The 26,771-nt window shown below is 35.4% G+C and overlaps 1 protein-coding gene across 2 annotated transcripts in view; it reads left to right on the top strand.

Annotated features, from left to right (window-relative positions):
• Window positions 1–26,771, top strand: part of SKIC3 (SKI3 subunit of superkiller complex) — a 91,055-nt gene that overhangs the window by 39,670 nt on the left and 24,614 nt on the right. For both annotated transcript variants that reach the window (XM_031011111.3, XM_031011110.3), the window contains exons 26-37: window positions 438–506; window positions 1,717–1,791; window positions 2,743–2,884; window positions 5,988–6,081; window positions 8,677–8,754; window positions 11,752–11,876; window positions 12,687–12,810; window positions 17,113–17,334; window positions 18,214–18,286; window positions 20,685–20,738; window positions 20,909–21,020; window positions 24,314–24,442. In XM_031011111.3, the coding sequence (XP_030866971.2) occupies window positions 438–506; window positions 1,717–1,791; window positions 2,743–2,884; window positions 5,988–6,081; window positions 8,677–8,754; window positions 11,752–11,876; window positions 12,687–12,810; window positions 17,113–17,334; window positions 18,214–18,286; window positions 20,685–20,738; window positions 20,909–21,020; window positions 24,314–24,442 (1,297 nt within the window). The remainder of the gene's footprint in view (window positions 1–437; window positions 507–1,716; window positions 1,792–2,742; window positions 2,885–5,987; window positions 6,082–8,676; window positions 8,755–11,751; window positions 11,877–12,686; window positions 12,811–17,112; window positions 17,335–18,213; window positions 18,287–20,684; window positions 20,739–20,908; window positions 21,021–24,313; window positions 24,443–26,771) is intronic.

Genomic DNA, 26,771 nt, shown 5'->3' with positions numbered 1-26,771 from the left:
ATGTTGTTGATCACTCCTTCTCTAGTAGCAGGTATACACATGTCTAGGACTTCATTGGTTGTGAGTTCTTATCCTCCCAGTTAAGCTAAAAGAAAGGGGAATAGATAGCCTTATTTAATCATTGCCTTCAAACCTATGGCTATCTAATGGATGGATGATTGGTTGGTTAAAAGTTCTGCAGATGACAAGGTAGAACCCTTTTTTGCTAGGGTTCAGAACTCCTAACCTGGGGAGAAATCTGTTGCACCCAGGAGTGTTCTAGAACTGTGTAGTTAAAACACTGCTTTAAGCATTGCTAATTATGCTTAAACAGTGAAATTTTATGTTCATACATATTTATGATGAGAGGTTTGACTTATTTTATGCTTTTTAAACATAAGCGGTTTAATAAGTTTATAAAATGACTTGCTGTAATATTTTTTGCCTTTTTTTCCTAGCAAGCTCATGAAGCTTTCAAAATGGCCCAATCCCTTGATCCATCTTATTTAATGTGCTGGATTGGACAAGTAAGAAATATAACATATAGTTACTAATAAGCTTGTTGATATCAATAACTGACTAATATGCATAACAGTGATAATAATGGTAACGGATAGCATTTGAGGGCTTACTTTGTGCCAGTCACTGTGCTTAGCTCTTTGTATACACTATTTCAGTTAATCTATCAATCATCAATTCTTTGAGATATGGTTGATGTTATACTCTCTTTATAGTTGTGGAAATAGAAACTCAGAGCTCCTAAGTGTCATTCCTAAGGCCACGTAGCTTGTAAGGATTTAACTCTGACTTGGGGGGCCTTTGAACACTTACCAGTCTGACATTACTGTGCCTAAAAAATAAACCCAGAACTCTTATTGTTTAACTCACATGTACAAAGAAAATGCACATTTACAAAGATCATTTTGAATATTATGTTTCTGTAAAATCTTCATATTTGGTTTGTCACTTGTTTATGAGTATTCTTTCCTCCCCCAAATTCAGATTTTTGTACTGCCAAATAGGAATCAGGATACTTTGTTACTAGTCTGAGTCTGTTACCTACTGATTTTTTTTTCTTTTTTTACCTTAGCATATCACTTTTCTGGATTTTAATTTTCTCACCTGAAAAAGAAGGGGATTAGACTGAGTGGCCTCGAAGTTCTTGCCTGGTTGAGAAATTATAATGAATTAGTAAGCAGTCAGTTGCTTATCAGAAAATTATTAATCAGGGTTTAGAGATCTTTTGTTGTATTTTAGATTCTTGGGCCTAATTCTAGTTAATTGGTGAAGCAAGCAGAGCTAGAAAGGCAAACTCCTGTTCCCATTCACTGTGGTAGCATCTGGGAGCAGTGGCGTTACTATGCTAGCCTCTGTGTCAGCCATTGAACCCAGGGAGTCCAAGAATTTGCATTCTAACTGCTCCCAAGTGATGATTATGAGGCTGGTCCAAGGGACCTCACTTCGCGTAGTACTGCTCTAGCTCAGTAGATCTTAGATGATTATCAGAATCACTTTTTAATTTTTATTTTAAAAGTATTTTTGGTTTTAAAAATAATTTATTTTAGCAGGCAACTGGAAGATTTAGTTAAAATAATAACAATAGAAATGAAAAACTTAGGTTAACTTTGCTTTTAAGCTCAGCTAGTAAACCTCTGGTTCTTCTAGACAGTTTCATTTTGTATTATTATTGTTACTGTCTTTTAAACACATTAAGAGTCTGTTTTTTTCCTTTTATAGGCTCTTATTGCTGAGGCAATTGGAAGTTATGACACCATGGATCTCTTCAGGCACACTACAGAACTAAATATGCATGTAAGAATCTGAACATTCTTCTTGAGGATTCATTAATGAGAAAAGTGTTATCCTTGTTAAGGGAATGAATAGATATTGGGCTAGGCATAGTGGCTTATGCCTGTAATCCCAGTGATTTGGGATGCCAAGGCAGGAGGATTGCTTGAGGCCAGCCTGGACAATATAGCAAGACCCTGTCTCTTAAAAAAAAAATAAAAATTAGCTAGGTATGATGGTGTATACCTGTAGTCCTAGCTACTCAGGAGGCTGAGGCAGGAGGATTGAGTCCTGGAGTTTCAGGATACAGTGAGCTATGATCATGCCATTGCACTCCAGCCTGGGCAACAGAGCAAGATTCTGTCTCTAAGAAAAGGAAAAAGAAAATGAATAGATAGTGGTATTAGATGTTAATGACATCAGTTTTTTTTATTCTTTATTCTTTCTTAGAAACAGATTAGTTGTCTTGAATTAAAGAACTACCATTTTTCTTTTTTCTACAACTTTCAAGAGCTGGTGAAGAAATGACGTTGAGATTTAATAGATATAGTAGCAGTCATATATTAATAGACTAGAAACTGAGACTCTAGGAAAAAGATAGACATGAGATAAGAAGTAGGCATGGTAGACATTTCTAGATTATTTATGAAAATGTTTTAGAATTCATTTTTTTTTTTTGGTCTGACCTTTGGCAATGGTGCTGAGGAAGGGAAAGCCAGCCCATCAGGCAAGGCTCTGTTTTCTGCATTTTATCCCGTTTGATTCTTCTCGTTAGGATTGGAGCAAATAATTTCAATATGTTCTTTGCTGTGTTTTATCATAGTGACCCTTCATTTAAAGGTACTTTTAACAATTGACTTAAAGAACACTGAGATGTGATATTTATTGTATTGAAGTGCATTGTTTTACTTCTTATTATAATTTTTATTGACACATTTATTATCCTATGTCTGCTTAATGTTGGCTTTTTTAAAGACCGAAGGAGCATTAGGTTATGCGTATTGGGTCTGCACAACATTGCAAGATAAAAGCAACAGAGAAACAGAGCTGTACCAATACAACATCCTCCAGATGAATGCTATTCCAGCAGCACAAGTTATTTTGAATAAATATGTAGGTAAGGTACCTGTTATATAATAGCAAAATATTTGAGTAACTATTGAAATAATTTAAATAATTTTAAAAATTAATTCATTTCAAATTAAATATTGGTGTTCTTTAAGACATGAATTTGCCTTCTTTTTGCAACAGTGAAGCAGTCTTTACTTTGTAAACTTTAATAAAGGCTTTTGAAGAAAGATAAAAATTGTTACCTAATGATGCAAGAAAAAAGTAATTTCCTTGTTATAGTGGAGAGTGTATTAGGCTTTTTTTTTTTTTTTTTTGAGGCGGAGTCTCGCTCTGTCGCCCAGGCTGGAGTGCAGTGGCGCGATCTCGGCTCACTGCAAGCTCCGCCTCCTGGGTTCACGCCATTCTCCTGCCTCAGCCTCCCGAGTAGCTGGGACTACAGGCGCCCGCCACCACGCCCGGCTAATTTTTTTTTAGTATTTTTAGTAGAGACGGGGTTTCACCGTGTTAGCCAGGATGGTCTCGATCTCCTGACCTCGTGATCCACCCGCCTCGGCCTCCCAAAGTGCTGGGATTACAGGCGTGAGCCACCGCGCCCGGCCTGTATTAGGCTTTAATACACTCTCCACTATACACTATACACTAGAACAGTTGCTGCTGTTCTCGCTTTGCCTTTAACTTTCTCTGCAGTCTTAGGCCAAGTGTTGTACCACCCTTAACTTCTGTTTACTCTCTGGATAGTGGATATAACAATACCTGGATTGTAGAGTTGTGAGAACTAGATGAGATAATATAAATGAAGTGCCAAACCCAGTGCCTTTAGCTTCCCCACTTAACACCTAATTTTTCTTGAAGATATTGGAAAGATACATTTAGGTTTAGGAAGTTGACAGAGTGGTGAAATTTTATTAACCATCTGTTGTAATAATTCCGTCTTTTTTAATAAAACTACCATTGAGTTTTAATCTCTGCTCCACCACTTAGTAGCCTTGACTGAAACCTTGGGCATGCTACCAAAATTCTCAACAGGAAAGTATTTATTGCTTAGTGTTTAAACAAGATGATTTGTACAAAATGTTATGCAGGGTGCCTGGCATATCCTAGATGCTCAAGAAATGTTAGTTTCATTAACTTTTGACAAAATGCTAATAAAGAAGCAAGGAGTTTAAGCAAGAATACTGAAAACAGTAAATATTGGCAGTCAAATAATATAAAGAATCAGATAAATTGTGAAAAACAGGAGAGAAAATGCCTCACTGTAGATATTGTGGGGATTGTGGCACTCTGCATGCATTTAGCCTGAGGCACTAGACTAGGCAATTAATTTACAAACGTCAGCACTTAGGGGGGGTTTGCCTTAGGGTGGGTGTGGCATGTGAAGGCATGGATCTCCTCATGCTTATTTTGTATTTATTTATTTTTTTTTTGAGACGGAGTCTCGCTCTGTCACCCAGGCTAGAGTGCAGTGGCGCAATCTCGGCTCACTGCAACTTCACCTCCCAGGTTCAAGCCATTCTCTTGCCTTAGCCTTCCGATTAGCAGGTAGGCATTACAGGTGCGTGCCACCACGCCCGGCTAATTTTTTATATTTTTAATAGAGATGGGGTTTCACTGTATTAGCCAGGATGGTCTCAATCTCCTGACCTGGTGATCCACCCGCCTCGGCCTCCCAAAGTGCTGGGATTACAGGCGTGAGCCACTGTACCTGGCCCTCATGCTTATTATGACTCAATTTTGTTGACTCTTTCTTTTGTGACTTTAAGGATTTTTCAAGAATAACTTTGACTATTTGATTTTCACCTTAGTTGTTGATCTTAGAACCTAACAATCACAAAAGATACGGTTACAGTGTACTTTGTTAAATAATCTAAAGGATTTGAAGGCTTACTTTCCACTACTACTTTTAAGTACATTAGATCAGATACGTTTCTTTTTCTACATTTTACCTTCATAGATAGGTAATCACCCAATGGGTTCACTTTGCCCACTGCCTAGACAGAGCCAATATATCAAGACAGGGGAATTGCAATAGAAAAAGAGTAATTCACGCAGAGCCGGCTGTGTGGAGGACTAGAGTTTTATTATTACCGAAATCAGTCTCCCCGAACAAGCATTTGGGGATCAGCATTTTTAATAATTTGGTGGATGGTGGTGGGCAGGCAGTGAGTAGGGAGTGCTGATTAGTTGGGTCGGAGATGAAATCACAGGGAGTTGAAGCTGTCTTCTTGCGCAGTCAGTTCCTGGGTGGGGGCCACAAGATCAGATGAGCCAGTTTATCAATCTGGGTGATGCCAGCTGATCCATCAAGTGCAGGCTCTGAATAGTGATGTTATCCCCAGGAGCAATTTGGGGAGGGTCAGAATCTTGTAGCCTCCAGCTGTATAACTCCTAAACCATAATTAATCTTTTGACTAATTCAGTAGTTCTGCAAAGGCAGGTCTAGTCGCTAGGCAAGAAGGGGGTTTGTTTTGGGAAAGGGCTGTTGTCATCTTTGTTTCAAACTATAAACTATAAACCAAGTTCCTCCCAAAGTTAGTTTAGCCTGCGCCCAGGAATGAACGAGGACAGCATGGAGGTTAGAAGCAAGATGGAGTTAGGTTGGATTTCTGTCACTGTCTCAGTTATAGTTTTGAAATGGTGGTTTCAGATACATTATGTTTTTTGACATTAAAATTTCAAAATACTGCACCGAAAGTACCAAACTTACCTTCTGTTTCTAGTGTACAATACTGACTTTGTTATTTTTTTTAAATACATACATGTTGGAACAGAACCGCCAAGAGAAATTATTGCTAAATTTAATCACAGGAAGGCTTAAGTAATTAGCCAAAGAACTGAATATCTTTATAAATCTCATGACTGGTTTTAACAAGAACTATAATTTCAAGTTGTTATACCTTTGGGCATAAAAATGTTTAAATTCTAAAATACAACTAAAAATCAAATATAACTATTAAACGTTATTCAGTAATTAGAGTTAATAAAGTTTTTACTGACATATTATATTCAAGATAAAATCAGGCCACTATTCTTAACAGTGTGAGTGATCTCAAGAGGTAATCTGATATTTAAGATACTGAAAAAATAAAACGAATATTTTGTTAATACCATCAGTAGGCATATTTAAAATGAAGGTATTTCTCATTTTCTAGAAAGAATTCAGAATTATGCCCCAGCTTTCACAATGTTGGGTTACTTAAACGAACATCTACAACTGAAAAAGGAAGCAGCAAATGCATACCAAAGGTAAACTACATTTAATTGTGATAGATGCAGGAGGAAGATGAGGGGAAGGGTTCCTGGAGAATCTCTGACTGGCCTGTGCGTTGGGAGAACCAGGTGAAGCCAGGGGAAGTTCACGCCATTTGCAGGTGGGGAGGAGCCTGGCCTCTTCAGTTCTTGGGTGCGTGGCCTGGAATCAATCTGTGAGATGTGGGCCTGTTAGCAGGAACCCCTCTCGCTTTGCTGAGAGGTTTTTTTTCTTTTTTCCTTTTCACCCCATAAATCCATTCCCCTCACCCTTCAGTGTGTCTGCGTGCCTAACTTTTCCTGGTTGTGTGACAAGGACCCGGTTTTAGCTGAACTAAGGAACAAAGTTCTACGTCAATTGCAATGTTATCATTGTTTATCGGTTATCTTTTCAAATGTTAGTTTCATTCTCGGGAAAAAGGTACTAAATAATTGTTTTGACTCCTTTCCTGATGTTTCATTGTATACTATTATTACATCTTAGAAGATGAAAAGATGTGTTCCCAAATTTTCAGCTATATTTTGGTTTTTGTTGCTCATCTTAAGGAGGTGGGGTGGAGAAATTGAGAGAGAGAAATCGATAGAAAAGAAAGAAGAAACAAAACAAAAATCTCAGATTTTTAGAAAAGTCCGTCTTTTAAGAACTTGTCTAGCTTTATTAGATTTGAACATGTGTTCAATGAGACAAGAAATGAGAACACTGTGATGTGTTTGTTTGAATGACTTTAATATCTACTGTGTATTTATTTATTCATTTAATAAATATTTTTTGACTACTGCGTGCCAAGCAGTGTTCCTGGCACTGGCTATTTTGCAGTAAATTAAAAAAGACAAAGGCCCTGTTCTCATGGAGCATGTGTTCTGTGGCTGAAGAGACATGATAAGCTAATAAACATCTGTGATGATAGTAATTGCTAAGAAAGAAAATTAAAGTAGGGAAAAGGGCCAGAGAATGCAGGGCAGGAAGTGACATTTCAGGTGAGTTTAAGAATGGATAGATTTACTAAGGAGGCAGTTGAGGCCTGACTTCAGTGAACTAAGGCCACAAGCCACTTGTTTATCTAGGCAGGACCATTCTAGGCAGAACCATTCTAGGCAGAAGGAACAGCAAGAGAAGTGGAGAAGTGGAGGAGTGGATTTGGCATGTTTACAAAATAAGAAAGCCAGTGTGCTACAATGGAATGACCAGCTGGAGTGTGGTAGGAAATGAAATCTACATAAATTTCTATGTAAATTAATGGATAGGTGATAAGAAAATAACTGTTGATCTCATGACCAACTACTAGATGAAAAGTAAAAAGACCTGGTTGCCTAATCTCTGAGGCACATTATTGCCCTAAATCTAAATAAATATTTACAAGAAGCCTTGTCAGGTAAAAAATAATTGAGGTGTCCTGAATGCTTTGCCATATGCTTTTATGGATCTCTCCATAGTTCAAAGGAGTAATCACTAGATGGTACTGGAGCCTGTGTAATCAAGAAGTTATTTTTCCAGGTGTGTATGGAAAGAAGTATATGAAAATAAGTGTATATGAAAAACCACTATTTTGCTTCTTTCAAAGCCAACAAACTTACCAGTAAACTGTATAAATATGACAGACTGCAATAGTGAGCAAGATTTTTAAACAGAGAAAACTAGGCAGCTAGGGTGTTTGCTATTTTTTTTTTTTTTTGGTACATATCATTATTATTGCAGATATTGTGAATCTAACATTGGTTACACCTTAGGCTTAAAATGGCATCTCCACAGTCACTTGGGTGTATGTACCACTTTCTTGATTGATCATCACTGCTGTTTTCTGCTTTAAACAACTATTTGATGGTTGAAGCCACAAATTAGGCATAAATCTAAATAAGGGTATAGTTTTTCATCTCTATAATACTGTCTTTAGGCTTCTCTAGCAAATTCTTGTTTTTCATGCAACATCAGGGAGATAAAAAATCTTTCTTGGCTATTTCTCCCTAGCCAGTCATCTTTAAATGGGAAAGAAAATAAAAACCAAAAATCTTGTTAAATATCCAACTCTTTTTAGTCATTAAGACATTTCCCTGCCTGCCCATAGGGAACTGAGCATGAGAAGGAAATACACGTTGTCAGCAGGTTATTTATTCCAATCCTTGAGGGACTTCTAGTGACTAGTCCCCTTCCCTCAACTTACTTTTCTTTAAATATTTTTCTGTATGTACAAGCAAGGGCACATGAAAGCATTCAATTTCCTGGCTTCCTAACTCAAACTACTAATATATAAATAGTTTCAAGGGTGTTTTCTATAAACTCCAAATATGTCAAAACTTTAAACTGTGACATAGTCATTGCCTATATTTAGATTTTTGGAATATTTAGAACTCAAATGTCATAAATGATTTCACTTACTAAGAGGTTATTTAGATGTTATTTTCCTGAAAGTCTAAAATCTAAATATATATAAGTACTTTTGTGGTACCAACTTAATAAAATATGAATAAGCTATTGTAACTAGCACCAAAGAATTAGTAGAATTAAATGAACAAAAATCTGTGGATTCAGCTAAAGAGGAAGGTAACAGAATGCTATTGCACAGAGATAAATTAAAATACCTTTTTTTTTTTAAGGGCAATTTTGTTGTTACAGACTGCAGAAGACCAAGATACTTACAATGTTGCAATAAGAAATTACGGCAGATTGTTATGGTAAGCGTATTTTTTCTCCATTAATTCTGTCAATTGATTGTATTTTTCTGGTGAAAGCTATGGGACTGGTGATATGCTGACTAGTTCCTAGAATACTGGTACATGTAGGATACATAATTTCCATAGAAACAGGCTCTGTTAACAGTTTCCTATACCTATAATGGTAACCAACCCCAGTGTGCTTTATGTGGAGCAGAGTTAGAACTCATGGTTTGTTGACTGGAGATGAGAACATTTGGAAGAGAGGTAGTGACTGTCTCTAACAGTAGAAGCCTCGTTAATTGGAAGAGGAATTAGATTTATTCTGATTTGCTATATATTATTAAACTGGGGAGGGACATTAGGGGTCCAGTAACCCCTTTGAAATAGTACACAAAAATTGTTGTGTGGGTACCTTTTGGGGATGGGGAAGGAGCTCTATATCTTTCCTCAGTTTTTCAGAGACTTCTAACTCTAAAAAAGAATAAAAGAAAGAAAGATTAAGAACCAATTGTTTTAGAGGGTAGAACTAGGACCAGAGAATAGAAGTATTGTAGGAGGAAGGTTTTTGATTCAAGTTAAGGCAGCATCCTAGAGCTGCCCTAAAGTTGAATGGTACAGTTTGAAAAACACTGTTAGAACTATACTTTGATGTCTTAGGATTAGTGCTACATCTTTTAAGGAGCTACCTGGCAGACCTTAGGTAGCCAGTTATTTTCTTTTATAATTGTGTACCTGAATTATATCCAAAATTGGAAAATTGAACTGTTCTGACTGCCTCTCCTTTCAATTATTTTAAACTGTTAAATTTAAAAGTTGAAAAAAATACTTAAAAGTTGATAGAGCTGTCAGTTCCAAGATTTTGTTGAAGCAGAGGACAGATATTGTATAGAATAAAGTATCTGTTCTTTTTAGTTTTGATGTTTTATATAATCTAAGTACTAATGTAAGTATTTTAGAAGAAAATATATACCTTCCACTGAAAACAGATTTTTTAAAGTTTACTTTTATTATGAAATGTATGAAATGTGCAAACATGCAGTAAGTAATAGAATCATTTAATGAAAAGTCACCAATCAAATTATATCTTAAAATTCTGTCAGCTTGCTTCAGGTTACTTTTTCTTTTTTTTTTTTTTTTTGGGACGGAGTCTCGTGCTGTTGCCCAAGCTGGAGTGCAGTGGCACGATCTTGGCTCACTGCAACCTCCACCTCCGGGGTTCAAGAGATTCTCCTGCCTCAGCCTCCCGAGTAGCTGGAATTACAGGTGCCCACCACCACGCCCAGCTAATTTTTTGTATTTTTAGTAGAGACGGAGTTTCACCGTGTTGGCCAGGCTGGTCTCGAACTCCTGACCTCGTGAGTCGCCCGCCTTGGCCTCCCAAGGTGCTGGAATTACAGGCGTGAGCCACCGTGCCCGGCCTTCAGGTTACTTTTTCCAAAAAATTTCAGATAGATTTGTTGAAGCACCCACATTCCCTTCTGTAGTTCCATTATTTTCTCCACAAAAGCATGCACATCTTAGAAGATAGTGTTCATTTAAAGAAATACTTTTAATATATATGTATGTATCCAAAAACAATCTAAGGTAGTCCTCTTTCCTTTATCAAAATTTGAGTATTGATTTTATAATTCCTTTCACCTTTATAAAACTTATTTAGAAGTGAAGGTTGCCTATATTTTTAGCCCCCATTCATATCCTCCAAGATTAAAAAGATTTTATAAAAAGATTTCCACAACACATTAAAAATAAAAACAGATTCAGGTTATAGTGATGGATACCAGAAAGAAGAATCTCAAAGATATAGTGTTTCTCTTCAGATGATGGCAGTTGAGCTTATACAAGTTCCTTTTATCTTTAGGCAAAAACAAGTTATTTTTCTGTTATTAATAAGTATTGCACTTTAGTATATATTACAGTTTATATTTTCCTCCCTCTTTTTTTTTTAAGATGGAGTTTCTCTCTTGTCACCCAGGCTGGAGTGCAGTGATGCAATCTCAGCTCATTGCAACCTCCGCCTCCCGGGTTCAAGTGATTCTCCTGCCTCAGCCTCTCCAGTAGCTGGAATTACAGGCACCCACCACCATGCCCGGGTAATTTTTGTATTTTTTTTTTATTAGAGATGGGGTTTCATCATGTTGGCCAGGCTGGTCTTGAACTCCTGACCTCAAGTGATGCCCCTGTCTTGGCCTCCCAAAGTGCTGGGATTACAGGTGTGAGCCACTGTGCCCGGCCTCCTCTCCCTTAAACACAAAAAAAGAATAATATTTTGTTTGTGGAATTTTAGTGTATCTGTATGCCCTCCAAAAAAGAAAAAAAAAATGTGCAGATACACAGTTTACACAAAAGATAGGTTTGATTCTGACTAGGCATTTTATGACTTGTTAAGCTTGGCAAAGATGCTAGAATCATACTCATAGGGTAATATTTAATTAAGTATTCAGCTTAAAAAAATTAGAGATCCATATTAAAGTCAACTTGAAATTATTTTTATAATTTGGGATTTTAATTAAAGCTTGTTAAAAAAAAAAAAAGAGACACTTCGTAATTTAGTAGACCACTATAAAAAAGGAAGTACACATGAAATTATCAAAAGAAACTTAGTGTAAATTTTTTTTTTGAGACCAGTCTTGTTCTGTCTTGCCCAGGCTGGAGTGCAGTGGCGCAATCTCGGCTCACTACAACCTCTGCCTCCTGGGTTCAAGCAATTCTCCTGCCTCAGCCTACTGAGCAGCTAGGATTATTGGCATGTGCCACCACGTCGGGCTAATTTTTGTATTTTTAGTAGAGACGGGGTTTCACCATGTTGGCCAGGCTGGTCTCGAGCTCCTGACCTTGTGATCCACCCCCTCCCCCCACCCCCCACCCCCACCCCCCGCCTGGGCCTCCCAAAGTGCTGGGATTACAAATGTGAGCCACCGCGTCTGGCCCAACTTAGTGTAATTATATCTCAGTATTTTGATGATACACACCAGAATTACTTTTGATATTAAAAGTAAGTTGTGCTTTACTTCCTAGTTCCATTGGTGAATATGATAAAGCTATCCAGGCTTTTAAGTCAACACCCCTTGAAGAGTTAGAAGACATCATAGGTTTTGCATTGGCTTTATTCATGAAGGGGCTTTATAAAGAGAGCAGCAAAGGTAAGTATATTGCTCTGAAGCTAAGGACACATTTAGAGTCGAGTTTAATCATGATGAGCATACATACAGAAAGATGTAATAATGAGATGGGGTGGGGGTTGCAATGTTTATTAAAATCTGACTAGGAGTCAGCAGCGATACTAGGCACTTTTTTATCTGTTACCTCATTTAGAATGTTATTATGATGAATAGTCTTTATAGTAGTGTTATGAGCTGAGTATTCATTATACAGATGAGGAAACTGGGGCCCAAGATCACTTATGGCAAATAATGTGACTTAGCATTTGAAAATAAATGTTTACTACTCTACACTGCTTAGATGTTAATTTCTGATAAATGAAGACCTCAACCATTGTTAGTAATAGATTTTGATCTCTCCAAATATGTTATATGATGCATTTTCACATATATGGGCTTAGCCCACATGTGTATAGAGCATTGAAATATCTACTGCTTGATGGAGTTGCTGGGCTGCACGTGGGAGTTTTGGTGATATCTCAGTGGCTGCAGGCCTCTGCTTCTGACCCAAGTTGGCTCTTAAAGACAGTGACCTAGATCCCCATATAGATTCCGAATGTAGAAGTTAGGGATTGTCACATAATGATCCTAATGATACCTCAGAATCACCTTGGAACAGTGAAAACAAGTTAGATTATTATAAATTTTTATTCTATCTGCTTGAGAACAGGAGAATACAAAGATATAATTGTATTTAGACCTTTCTGAAAAATTTGGAAAGGAAAAATCCCATGCTTCATCAATCAGGATGGCTTTTATATTGTTTTGTCTGTTTTCACTTCTATGTAACAGCCTATGAGAGAGCCTTGTCTATTGTTGAATCGGAGCAAGACAAAGCCCATATCTTGACAGCTCTGGCAATAACTGAATATAAACAAGGAAAAATGGATGTAGCCAAGACATTGCTATTTAAATGGTATGTATAGTTGACATCAATACTTAACATGACCAGATACTTAGATATTTGGGTTGAGAACTGGAGCAATGTAAGTTCTTCATGTTTTAGAAACTTTTGGGTGAACAAAAGGGATTGGGCCCACCTGGTTCTGAATTGATAGTCACAGGTGGAGCTATAGATTGTGATTTAATTCGTATCCCTTGATCTATTGGATTCTTCGAAACTGTTCATCACTCCGTTGCATATTATTTGTTTTTTTAAAAGAGAAACTGATCACCTGATAATTAGTATCTTAAAATTTTAATGAAGATAGTTGTAATGAAGGCTTGTCTTTTGGCTTCTTGGATTCCCAAAGAGATATTTTCTTCTTTCCTTTTCAAGATAACCTGTTAAAAGGTTCATTTAAAGGTAAATCTTTTTAAAAATGTGTAACAAAACTTAAAACTATTTCTGTGTTTTTGGAGTAGGTTAATAAAATAATGACCTGTGTTATTTGTGGTTACTTATATAATACTTTTTAACTTCACTGAAGATTGGTTTTTTGAAAAGTGACCTGAATTCCTTCACAAGCAGTAGTGATTAATGTATGCTATTAAACAGTGGCCTCAGTGAGTGTTTTATTGGCATTTTTGAGTGATACCAATCTTCATGGTACAGAGATATCCTCCCATTGCAAAAAGCTTATATCCTTGCCTCCCACCCACTAAGTGCTAATATTAGCAATCCTCAGTCATTGTGACATCAGAAAAATTGCCTCTGTAACTACCCCATCTCCAAAGGTGGGGGGATGGAGATGGTTAGATGGTACTGGTTGAGAACCAGTTCTATAGGATAAACTTTACGTTTGTTTATTTGATGTAATGCCTTTGTCCTATCCTGTGCCATTACAGTCATTTCCTTGTCTAATAAATAAGCAATTTTTTTCTTCCTCTTTGCTGGTTAGGAAAAACCAACCCATTTAAAAGAAAATCCTGTCACTTTGCATGGCTATATCATTTTAACATGTATCTATCGTTATATATAACATGTTCCAAGAACTTAAATTTGCAAATGGCTTGGTGACAAGAATCGTAGATACTCATGATTACTGCAGTTATCAAGGGCAAAAGTAACCCCATATTAGAGTCATTAGATTAGTCTTTGGTTATTGCTTAAGACAGGAAATGAAAGTGGGAAAAATTATATATATATACAATCTTTTTTCTCTTTTTTTCCCCTTCTCCTATGTGAAGGAAAACCTTTACCCCGATGTTTTATGTTGTTGGATCCAAGCCTAGGTTTTTTGTTTTTTATGTTTCTTTCTTTCTTTTTGATTTTCTGCCTGTCTTCACCCAAACTTGACACTACCAACTGCTTCCACCTCTACCCATTGGCATTATTTTGTTTGATTTTCATTCTATGAAAAAGCTCAGTTCCTTAGTCTATATTGCTGTTGTTTGGCATTCATATGTTGTGAACTGAGCAGTGTACTAGACACTGATTTAAGGGGAATAGGATTAAGTTCATTATGGGAAAAAAGTCTGGTTACCAACTTTATAGACTGTGATAATAAGTAACCATGTGTAAAATCCTTAGAACATGGTAAAAGACAACATACAGATATTGAGCATTCAGCACGTGTTTGCTTAATACTAGAATGTAGTCATTTCAGTCATAATTTAGATTTTGTTTATTAGTAAGTATTAAAGTAGGTAGATTTTTTTTCCTTTAAGCAAGGCACAAAGTAGAATTTCTTTTTTTTGTCATCAATATTGAAATTTATATTTTACTATCTGCTTTTTGGCTTTTTTAGTTGTACCCATTAGCCATGTGGTTATTTGCTAGACATGACACTGACTGACGTACTTCCATATTTGGACACATATGTATTAACTCTTATTGTAAAAAGAGCTACTATAGATACTTTAAGTAAGCTGTTTACTTCAGAACTGCCTCAGAAAATTCATGATTTGATACCTGTTTGTCAAAATGAAGTACAAAACTTTTAATTTCCCCCTTCCAAAAATAGTCCAAAGACGTAATGGTAGATATGTGACATTTTATAATGTTATAAATATTTCTGTTATATTTCAGTGAGCATTGTTTAAAACTTAGACCTGCTAAATTATTAATTTGTTATATAAGGTCATTTAAATGAAAAGTGATTAAAATATATCTTTCCTACATTGCCATCTACAAAACATCAGATATTACGGATGTTAGATTGTATCTCAGTGTTAAATCTTCACCGATAGATGTACTTATATAAATCATGAAAATTCTACTTATAACTATAGAAGTGAATTGTGGACGTAAAATGGTTATGCCGTTTGGATAATGGCACTAGGCAGCATTTGTATAATAACTAATGGCAAAAATTCATGGTTAGTGATGTATAAAATAAAATGTTCTTTGAGTAAAATATTCCCTTTATTAATGTTATAGAAGGCGGGATACAACAAGGAACTAACGATTTGTATGACAGTGTCAGGTATTATTTTGATTTTAGTATTTCCTGTTTTGGTTTATTTGCATCTTAGAAGAGCATAATGACATTGTATGATGAAGCCTAATTATGCTGGACTGTTTTGACCTGGTTTAACCCTTCTGGTAGGAATTTAGGGATGAAAACCAAATAGTCTTTGTCTCTAGTGATACTACACTCTAGAATTTCTGCTTTGGAGAATACTCAGTTCTAACTTGTGATTCCTGGTACAGCAAACTTTATTTTTCTAGCCTAGCAATGATCTAGAAGCAGAGGAATCCCAGCGCCTTTTAAAAGTTATTATGTGGTTTTCTTTTAAAAAGCTCCTGTTTTTGGAAAGTAGAATTTATGGGTACAACATCTGTTCATTATTTGCACATAAAATAAAACTACTTAAGTAAAAAAAAAAAAGTTTTTAAAAAAATTCCTTTATTTTTATTACAGTATAAAATTCATAATAATTCTTATAAGTTTGGTTGTTAGTGGAGAGCTAAGATTTTCTTTATTTAAATTAACTGGGATTCCTAAACATTAATGAATTTTCCTCCATAAGGCTAAGTCAGATTTTATAGTTGAAAGAGGAAAAAAAATGCTAGATGTTTACCTATAAAATGTAAATTATCCTTAAATTATAAAAATACTCGTTTGGAGTATAGTGGATATAGAGACAATTTGTACTTATTATGTAAAGTGCTGGTTTCAATACCATAGAGCAAATAGGACAAATCTTTATCAGAAAGATAAAAATCATATTTTAATTGAAGAGTTTTTTTTATTATTTATACCTTCTAAGATTTTATTGGAACTCAACATTTTAGCAAAATTGTGCTAATTACTTACCTGGAGCTGAAACTCAAAGAAGCTAATTTATATTTGTTTCTAAAACTTAGTGTATTAGTTCTCACACTGCTATAAGAAATACCTGAGACTGGGTAATTTACAGAGAAAAGAGGTTAAATTGGCTCAAGGTTCTGCAGGCTGTACAGGAAGTATGGCAGCATTGCTTCTGGGGCGGCCTCAGGAAACTTACAATCATGACAGGAAGTGAAGGGGAAGCAGGGATGTTTTACATGGCCAGAGCAGGAGGAAGAGAAAAGTGCTGCACACTTATAAACAACCAGATCACGTGAGAATTCACTATACAGTACCAAATGGAGGTGGTGCTAAACCATTCATGAGAACTCTGCCTCATGATCCAATCACCTCCCACTAGACCCACCGCCAACACTGGGGATTACAATTCAACATGGAATTTGGGCGGAGACACAGGTCCAAACCATATCACTTAGGTGTAATGACCAGAAAATAAGTTTGGCTTTTGTTGGTCTGTGAAAAGTCATTGATGCTTTTAACTGCTTCAGTCAGGGAAATTGCTATCTCTTAACCACCAAGAAATTTGCTTTCATATTAATCTTAAAGTTGAGTTTAGTTTGGTGACTCTTTACGTAAATTGCTTTTTATACTAAATAATGTTTTAATAGTTACAGATAAAGACTACTTTAGTCATAGGCTGGGCGCGGTGGCTCACGTCTGTAATCCCAGCACTTTGGGAGGCCGAGATGGGCGGATTACGAGGTCAGGAGATCGAGACCATCCTAGCTAACATGGTGAAACCCCGTCTCTACTAAAAATACAAAAATTTAGCCGGGCGTGATGGCGGGCGCCTGTAGTCCCAGCTACTCGGGAGGCTGAGGCAGGAGAATGGCGTGAACCTGGGAGGCAGAGCTTGCAGTGAGCCGAGATGGTGCCACTGCACTCCAGGCTGGGCGACAGAGCGAGACTCCGTCTCAAAAAAAAAAAAAAAAAAAAAAAAAAAAAAAGACTAACTAATGGGTAATTTTAAAATACCTTTACAGCTCTATCTTAAAGGAACCAACCACAGAAAGCCTTCAAGCCCTGTGTGCTCTAGGGTTGGCAATGCAGGATGCTACACTGTCAAAAGCAGCACTTAATGAGTTACTGAAGCACATAAAACACAAAGACAGTAATTATCAGAGGTGCCTTCTTACATCAGCGATTTATGCACTCCAAGGCCGCAGTGTGGCTGTGCAAAAACAAGTATCTAAAGCTGTTCACAGGTAAATTCTGTATTTGTGAACTTGGAACCTAATTATACTTGATATGGTTGCATTTGACATTTGGACTTTATTAATGCTATAAAATAAGGTAAGAATATACATTTGAAAACCAAACCCTGGTATTATGAAATTTTACACAGGACCAGGTAACTGACTGTATATATTATTTTACCTATAAGGATTGTGTTTTTTTAATTCAATTGATAAATTTGGCCCTTAGTCAGGTTAAGGCCCAAACTTTGTTTTACTATTAAAGTTCTTAATTCCCAAGTTTGTAATATTCTTAGTCTGTTGTCTGGTACTGTCTAGATTGATGGTTTTAGTAATTTTCAGCCGTTTAAAGATTCATTAATTTCTTCAAAAGTTTAATAAAAGGAAGCTGTCATTAGTAGCAGTGGTTAATTATTATGTTTTATTTTTAGCAGTAAAGTGTCATGTCTGTAGTCTCTTTTCCTTTTAGAGTTCATTTTTATTAACAATCTTTGCTGGGGTTTTTTTTAGTTATTTTAATATAAAGCTTATTCCTTATGTCATTTTTATTAGTAGTCATATTCCTGCCATGCAGTATTACTTATCCTATAATTTTTAATCTCTGTGCTTGAACACAGTGTGTTAAATTTCCTTAACTTTTCTTAATTATCTCATGACTTTATAATCATCCATTGTTGATTTTTTTCTTCTTATTTTCATAAAGACTGTTGGTGTATATAGGTGATATAAAGTATGTTTTCTAAAAATACTTTCAACCAAACATGCGCAATTAATATGAACTTATTTTAGATATTAAGAAAGGTTTTAAACTTAATAAATTGTTGGTTGCTTGTACATTTTGTGGTTAAAGTAACTTGTCCCTAAGCCTGCTACTTTTGATTCCTTTAGCAACCCTGGTGACCCTGCTCTTTGGTCTCTGTTGTCTCGAGTTGTTGCACAGTATGCTCAACGAAATGCAAAGGTAAAGTAATGTTTCAAATTCTAGCAAAAAGATAAAATAACTTGTGATATGGTAAATATGATAATTTTAAACTATGGCATTATTCTTCTGCAAGATAATTTATACAATGAAGAAAGTTCTGTTATTAACTAAATTTTCCATTAGTCATTCAACGAATACTAGACTGAGTTTTCTCCATGTACGGTTGCACTGTTCTAGATGTTGTGGGAGCTACAAAGAAGTACAAAGAAGTGGGAGCTACAAAGAAGTATGAAGATCTCTTTGAACACATGCAGATTATGTTAATGATATGTGATAAAGTAATGTAACACTGCCGTATAGTAATCATTAGCTATGTGTTTTTGAATCCCAAAATATAATTTTATTTAAAATCAACTTAAAGATAAGGCAGTAAGAACTAGAACACTGCTAATATACAAAAATGTAATTATAAATATGAAGTCACTGACACTCTATGAAGGATTATATACTATATTTTAGTTTGTAGCATCCAGATATTTTCAGGAGTCTATTCTTCTATTAGCTTCTGTGGTTAATATATCCTCTCATAGTTCACTTCACTAGTTGGTAAACATAATGGTAATAGCTAATGTTTTGAACACTTACCACGACTAATGATTCCAACATCTGAAGTCTGCAAGACCCACAGACTTGTTTGACGTCTGTGAGTCTTGTTCCTTATTCCTACTGATTTTCATTGTTGGTGGCTTTGTTTCTTTGTTTACCCAATTGTGTGTACTTGAAAATTATTTGTAGGAATAATTTGAGGCCTAGAATTAAGGTGCCTTTCTACAGAAATAATTTGTACTTGCTTCTGCTGGGTGCTTGGGAGGTCCATCAATCTGGGACTACGTTATACAAAGTTTAGAACTTGGGGTTTTTGGACAAAGCAGGCTACTTTGTGCTTGGGTTGCTAGTTCTTGAGACCTGGAGTAATTCCGATTCACCTTGAACCTTAGGGTGTGGCCTGTTGGGGTCTCAGCTTATTCTGATGTAGGTCTCCTCTATACTCCCCTCCTTGTGTTAACCTGGGCCTTAATTTTTGTCCTACTAGCCCATACATCCTTCAGGATTAAAATTAAAATTTGTTAGCATTTGGGCCAGGCACGGTGGCTCATGGCTATGATCCCAGCACTTTGGAAGGCCAAGGAGGGCGGATTACCTGAGGTCAGGAGTTCATGACCAGCCTGGCTAACATGGTAAAACCCCATCTCTACTAAAAATACAAAAATTAGCTGGGCGTGGTGGCGCACGCCTGTAGTCCCAGCTACTCGGGAGGCTGAGGCAGAAGAATCACTTGAACCCGGGAGGCGGAGGTTGCAGTGAGCCGAGATCGTGCCACCGCACTCCAGCCTGGGTGACAGGGCAAGACTCCATCTATTAAAAAAAAAAAAAAAGAAAGAAATTGTTAGCATTTGCAAATGGCAGAAGCGGCTTCCTTGCTCACTTGTCTCTCTGAATTCCAGTTTTCCCTTTCAGTTTTGGCCTGGTAAGTCCTTAATATCTTGTCAATTTTTCAGTGCTTTTAAGAATATGTTTTTAAAATCTTTTATCTCAGTGCTTTTCAAACTTTAATGTGCAACTGAAGTCACCTGGTGATCTTGTGAAAATGCAGCTTCTAATTCTGTAGGCTTGAGATGGGACCCAATATTCTGCACATCTAACAACCTCTTAGAGAGTGTGGACGCTGCAGATGCACAAGCCACAGTTTGATCAGCAGGGTTTTATTTCATATTTTTAGTTATTTTTAGTGAGTAAGTTGGCTCAAAGGACCTGGAAGACCATTGTTACTCAACTCCAAAATTACCTGAATAAAGTGCTTTATTATGTGTCAGCTATCAGGATTTTTATAATCTCAACAGCCATTTGAAGTAGTTGCAATTATTTAAAGTTATAGATTTCAAATTGACCTAATGAAAACACTGTGATGCTACGTGTATTTTTCTTATTTTTAGTATTGAGTTGATTATTGAAGCAATGATGAGCTTCACGGTGCCTTGAACTTTATTTATTTTACTAGAGTATGTAAGTTTTAAAAATACTATGTATTTTCATATAGTAAGCCATGTTAGTTTATCTTTGTGATCTCTCTCAGTCTTTATATTTTATATTGTTAGAAAATGTATACATTTCATTGGTAAAATTATATAACTTTTGAACCTTCGAATGAATATTTTGAAAGTAGAGTTGGTCATAGTAGAAAAGATTTCCTTTCACAAGATTATTAGTCTTTTCAAACAGCAATAATAAATTGATACTTTTAGGAAGTTTAGGAGTTGTGAATGTGGTAAAACTGAACCTTTCCAGTGATTTAGTGGAAAGGTCTTATCAATCTTAATTTTTTCTTTTTCATGAAAGTTTTTGCATTTGTATAAATCATCAATATTTTCTGTTCTAGGGAGGTGTTGTAGCAGGAAATGTGGCTCATATTCTGGACTCAAATCATGGAAAGGTTAGTTTGTCCTAGTACAAAGGAAATGTTGAATTTATTAAATAATATTGATGAAAGAATAATAGTTTTCATAGTCTTAGGGATTATGTCATATCAAATAGAGTCTTTTAGTCAGTTTGAAAGAGAGGGAGCTATCAGGAAAATTGGCTAACATCTTTTCTCTTATTTAGAAGGCATTACTGTACACTGCGGTAAATCAGTTGGCTATGGGAAGCAGTTCAGCAGAAGATGAAAAAAATATTGCGCTAAAGACCATTCAGAAGGCAGCTCTCATTTCTCCAGGTGCATATAATATCTATTTCATTAATTCCAATTCTTTTTTTTTCTAAATACATATTTTGTAAGTGGGGGAAAAATCTTGCACACAATATATATTTTATTGGCATTGTGTATACCAGACAAAAATGTGCATAATTTAGATCTTCTACAACAGGAGTTTGGGTGATTAAAGTATTTTGCACTATGTAAGTGTTTAATACAATATATAATGCTATCAGAAATGACTTTTTAAATTGATGGATTATAGATTTACATAGTTTCAAGGTGCATGTGATAATTCAGTACATTTATATTCTTGAATTTAGATTCTATCAATCTTGCATTTATTTGTGATTTATAGGAGCAAAGTTTATATTTCCATGAAATAAGGCAAAAGGGAATTTTAAGAAAATATTTCAAGATTTTGCATATCATTTGATTATCTGCTTTTGGCTACTGATTATTAAGAGAGCACCAATTATTGAAAGAGGCCTAAAGGAATGTCTGCTTAATGATACTTTATTACCTGGTACTGAAAATCTGAACTATACACATATTTTCAAGAAACAGTTTTATTTCCATTTTGCATCAATATGATTTAAAGAGTTTTACCTATAGTTACTAAATTTTTTAACATACATATTTAGATATTTTTATGTGTAGTTAGCTTCTTGAAGGATGGGGATGTATCTTGTGTGGTAACTGTTAGAAATGCCACAGTTATGGCCTCACCTGAGCTAACTGTGTCATATGTAGGCTGTTGATCACAAAGGTACTGAGGAATGTTACTTAAGCGTGTTCCATCACCACTACTGGAAAAATGCCATAGAAGACTGGAATGTCTAGCAGTATAGGGTTATAAGGTATATTTTTACATAATATAATATTATTTTAAATATGAAATAATGTATTAAATGTATTCCCTTTTAACTCTTCAGATGGTTAGATCAGAATGCTATTGCTTTTGCCTAAGCACTGTTGGGAAAAAAATTACACCAAGAACAAGTTCAATGTTATCTTCACAATAAATTGTAAAGACCCTCATTAAGCGGCAAAATAGCTAACATTTCAGGGATTATTTTGTAAACTAAGTAAAAAAAGTCAATATTCTGTTGTTTATCTTTTCTTTCATTTTGACATAGAAACAAAAAGCGACTAAACATTTTGATTTGTCTATGTTATATATATATTGGTAGGTTTTTTATTTTTAGAGTTCTCAAGCAGATATTAGATAGACTTACTCTCAATAATTCTTATCGTGGATCCAGAATGATAAAAGATCTATTAGCCTTTGATTGTGTAAGGACATAAACTTTAGAAAGGTGTGATTGCCCAGATTAGGTCCTCTCTAATGATCTCTGATGTTCCCAGATTATCTGGATAAATACATACTCAAGGAAGCAGAGACATCACATAAGATGCTAAAACAGTGACTGAGTGGCAAAGATGAGTGCCTGTTTGAGACTTGTCCTTCGAGTCCAGTGAAAATGAATATAACTGTAGTTATGTGTAGTGGCTGTACACTTAGTCCTTGTAGATCTTTAGATGAACAAAGCACAGTTTTGATAGATGCTATTCCAGGGAGTCTTGTCAGGAATTTAAAGATAATTCCAAGAATTTAGAACTGAATGGAAAAAAATCCAATTTCTGCTCGATTAGTGCTTCTGTGATACTAAAAGTTATCTTTAGCAAGCTATATTTTAAAATTTTTAGGTTTGTAGTTTATATATTATCTTAGAGTCACTTTATAGGGAATTTGGGTTGCTGGTTATCTATGGAAGAGTTCATGGAAACAGTAATTATTTTGTGTTGTGATAGAAGAAATTGCTGCCAGCTATTGTCCATTCTCCAATCAGAAATGCAAACTATACAATACTGTAAGATCCCTAAAGTAGCTATCCCCTTAATCTTAGGATTAAGTTAATATTCAGAGATTGAGTCCACTTCAGTTGGAATCATAGAATTTAAGACCCTATGGCACCTCAGCTATTATCTAGTTTAGTTGTCTTGTTTTATAGGAAAATGAATCCTAAAGGAAGAACTACCACACATTAATTAGTGGCATGGCTAGACCTGAAACCCAGATCTAAGGCTGTCATGTGCCTTTCTTTATATAGTAATCAGATTTCATCATAAATTCTAGGAAATAGTCCCCATTTGTTTATTCTGGAATTTGATGATGTCTGTGTTCCTTAAAATAAGGTAGTTATTATTTGGAGCAGAAATTGTTTCATAATATGGAGGTATGCATTTAACTTTTTGTAAAAGTATTTGATCTGCATAAGATTTTAATGATTCTTGTAATTTTGTTGATTTTTGTACTTTTAGCAATAATACTGGTCACCTATAACTGAAGTAGATATATATTTCAGATATATGATAAGAAACATATATTGGGTGGGGTGGTCAGATAAGAAAAAATAGAAAACTAAAGCTAATAAGTATGATCAAGTGACTATATTGTTAACTAGCACCCCCTTGTGAGATGTTAAAAGCATTCATTTGTTTTTTTAAGAGTAGCAGGACTAAAATATTAACTTGTTGAAGTAAACGGCAAAATAAGATTTATAAAAATAAATGACCAAACAAATGAAAAGAAAAAACTTCTAAATTCCATATTCCCTTCACGTTTCTTTTTTTCACAGCTTTCTTAAAAAGAGAAGTCATTATGCATAATCTTTTCTATGCATAAAAAGTTCCCTTCCAACTCACTGCTGTTGGACTTTTCTCCTTCTCCCTACCCTGAAGCTGCTGTGAAGGATGAAGGAAAGAAGAAAAGATCAAATGAATGAGGGATAGATAGTCATATAAATGCTTCACTTGGAATGATGAAGTGACTTTTCTGCTTGCCTATTAGAATATAATTAAAATCTTGAGCCTTTCCTTTGGCTTAAACTTTTCTTAAGAACCGAAAAATTGTGTTATCTTCCTTGTCTAGGACTGAGTCTTTAAAACAGCAACTACTAAGTCATGAAGATGAGTGAGACTTGTCCTTGGTGTCCAGTGAAAGTGAATCTAATTGCCCTTTCCACAGTAATACAGCACTCTAGGCAGCTGAGCTAACCAGCCATGGATGAACAGCTTAATAGGATGTTTATCATCCTCTGATATGTTTGGAAAAATTGGCAAATCTGGAAAGATGAATGTAGCAATGTGTCTCTGAAAACAAGTGCAATTTAATTTTCCTTTGAGAAAGTGAAATTTTTTTTTAGATACAATTTTTTTTTAACTTGTAAACTCTTAATCTCATTTTTGATAGTTTTTAAGCAACATGTTGATTTTAACAAGACTTATCACTGTGTATTTCCTGTTTTCAGGTGATCCTGCTATCTGGGCTGGGCTAATGGCAGCCTGTCACGCTGATGATAAACTGGCCTTAGTGAACAACACTCAGCCAAAGAGGATAGATTTATACTTGGCACTGTTATCTGCTGTTTCTGCTTCAAGTAAGTTTTAAAAAGCATCTTTATACATGATTTAATTCAGATTTCTTGAATGGTTAAATCCAGAATACAAACGGCTTCAGCATATGTTGTTATAAAAAATATATTCATTAGGCCGGGCATGGTGGCTCACGCCTGTAATCCCAGCACTTTGGGAGGCCGAGATGGGCAGATCACGAGGTCAGGAGATCGAGACCATCCTCGCTAACATGGTGAAACCCCATCTCTACTAAAAAATACAAAAAATTAGCTGAGCGTGCTGGCGGGCACCTATAGTCCTAGCTACTCTGGAGGCTGAGGCAGGAGAATGGCATGAACCCGGGGGGCGGAGCTTGCAATGAGCCGAAATTGCGCCATCGCACTCCAGCCTGGGTGACAGAGTGAGACTCCGTCTCAAAAAAATATATATATATATATTTTTTATGAATATATATACATTATTTAATGAATATATATATTTAAATAATGTATATATATATTCATTAAAAATCCATAGTAAAATGTTTGTACAGAAGTGTGATAAGCATATGTATTTTCTCTTCCAGATAGCTTAAAAGCCCAATGGGTTCTGTTAGCTGAAATCTTTGTTTTGTAGCATTTACTTACTTTGAGACTTTACCGGCATTTTAGGATAAAGGTGACCTGGAAAGAGTCCTTTACTGAAGCCAGCATTGAAATTGTCCCATGATTCCTCCTGGGAGTCTTGGTCAGAATAAGCTGTTAATCTAATCAGATTTAGTTAACATTGTTTTGTAAATTTATAAATTTCTTCACTGAAAAGTGACATAGATTAACCTACTTAAGTTAATAAATAGATTAGCCTACTTTTGTCTTGGGACATTAGCTTTTCACTGAATTAATTTTAGGTTATTAATCATTTTTTAGTAAATGTTAAGCATCATTACTGCCTGTCTTTTGACTACTAGGGCAAATTAAGAAAAGTAGGCTTTTGTTTAATGGTATTAGATTATATTAGATTGAAATATTTTAATAAAATGAATTTATTAAGTGGTAATTCAGAAATACCTATAACATAGTTATTTTGAAGCCATGCTCTTCAGATTAAAAGAAACAACAATCTACCTATTTTTATTTTTTATCCACATTGACAATCTCTTGTCTTTCATTGGTTATGTTTAGACTATAGGTGTTTGAAGTGATTGTTGATATAATTGGTTTAGTATCTATCATATATTTTACCACTTTCTATTTGTTGCCTTTGTTTTTTGTTTCCATTTTTGTCCAACTATTTTTCTGTGTTTTGTAGTTTTAATTGTGCATTTTATTTGATGCTATTTTCTCTTCTTTGTTAGCATGTCAGTTGTATTTCCTTTTCTACTTTTTTTTTTTTTTTTTTACTGGTTGCAATATACATTTAGAATTAATCCAACTCCATTTTCAACTAACACTATACTGCTTTATGGATAGTGCAAGTCCTTATAGTAAAACAATCCTAATTATTGTCCTTTATGTCATTGCTCTTTTGCTTACACATAAGCATACGAGTCTGTATACATCCACACACACGTAAGCACACATAATCAAATACATTGTTGCTATCATTATTTTAGTTTTTTTTTTTTTTTTTTATGAGATGAGGTCTTGCTGTGTTGCCCAGACTGACCTCAAACTCCTGGGCTCAAGTAATACTCCTGCCTCAGCCTCCCAAGTCATAGGTACAAGTCACTATGCCCAACTAATTTTTTATTTTAGAAATGAGGTCTTGCTATGTTGCTCAAGCTGGTCTCAAACTCCAAGGCTCAAGCAGTCCTCATGTTTTGGCCTCCTAAAGTATTGGGATTACAGGTGTGAGCCACCACATCCAGCCTATATGTGTTGTAATAGGTGAGACTAGTTTCTTGTATGCAGCATATGTTGGGTAATTTTTTTTAATCCATTCAGCTAATCCATATATTTTCAACGGAAAGTTTAATTCATTTACATTCAAGGTTATCATTGATGTGTGTTGCCTTATTTCTGTTGTTTAATTAGTTGATTTTTTTTTTGGTATATTCTTTATTTCTTTCTCTCTTTGTTGTGTGTTATTGTATTTTGGTGCTTTTCTGTAGTTGTACCATTTGTGTTCTTTCTCTTCCTCTTTTGTATGTTTGCTTTACCAGTGAGTTTTTACTTTTGTGTGTTTTCATGATGGTAAATGTTGTCTGTTCTCTTTTAGGTTTAGATTCAATTGAGCATTTCTTGTAGGACTGGTCTAGTGGTGATATTCAACTTTTACTTGTCTGGGAAAACTTTATTTTCCCCTCATTTATGAAGAATAACTTTGCTGGGTATAGTGTCCTTGGCTGACAGTTTTTTTTTCTTTTCAGCAGTT

The sequence above is a fragment of the Gorilla gorilla genome, chromosome 4, assembly GCF_029281585.2.
Source record: "Gorilla gorilla gorilla isolate KB3781 chromosome 4, NHGRI_mGorGor1-v2.1_pri, whole genome shotgun sequence".
Classification (NCBI taxonomy): Eukaryota; Metazoa; Chordata; class Mammalia; order Primates; family Hominidae; genus Gorilla; species Gorilla gorilla.
Note: the sequence above shows the minus strand (reverse complement) of the source record. Positions and strands in the feature narration are given on the sequence as shown.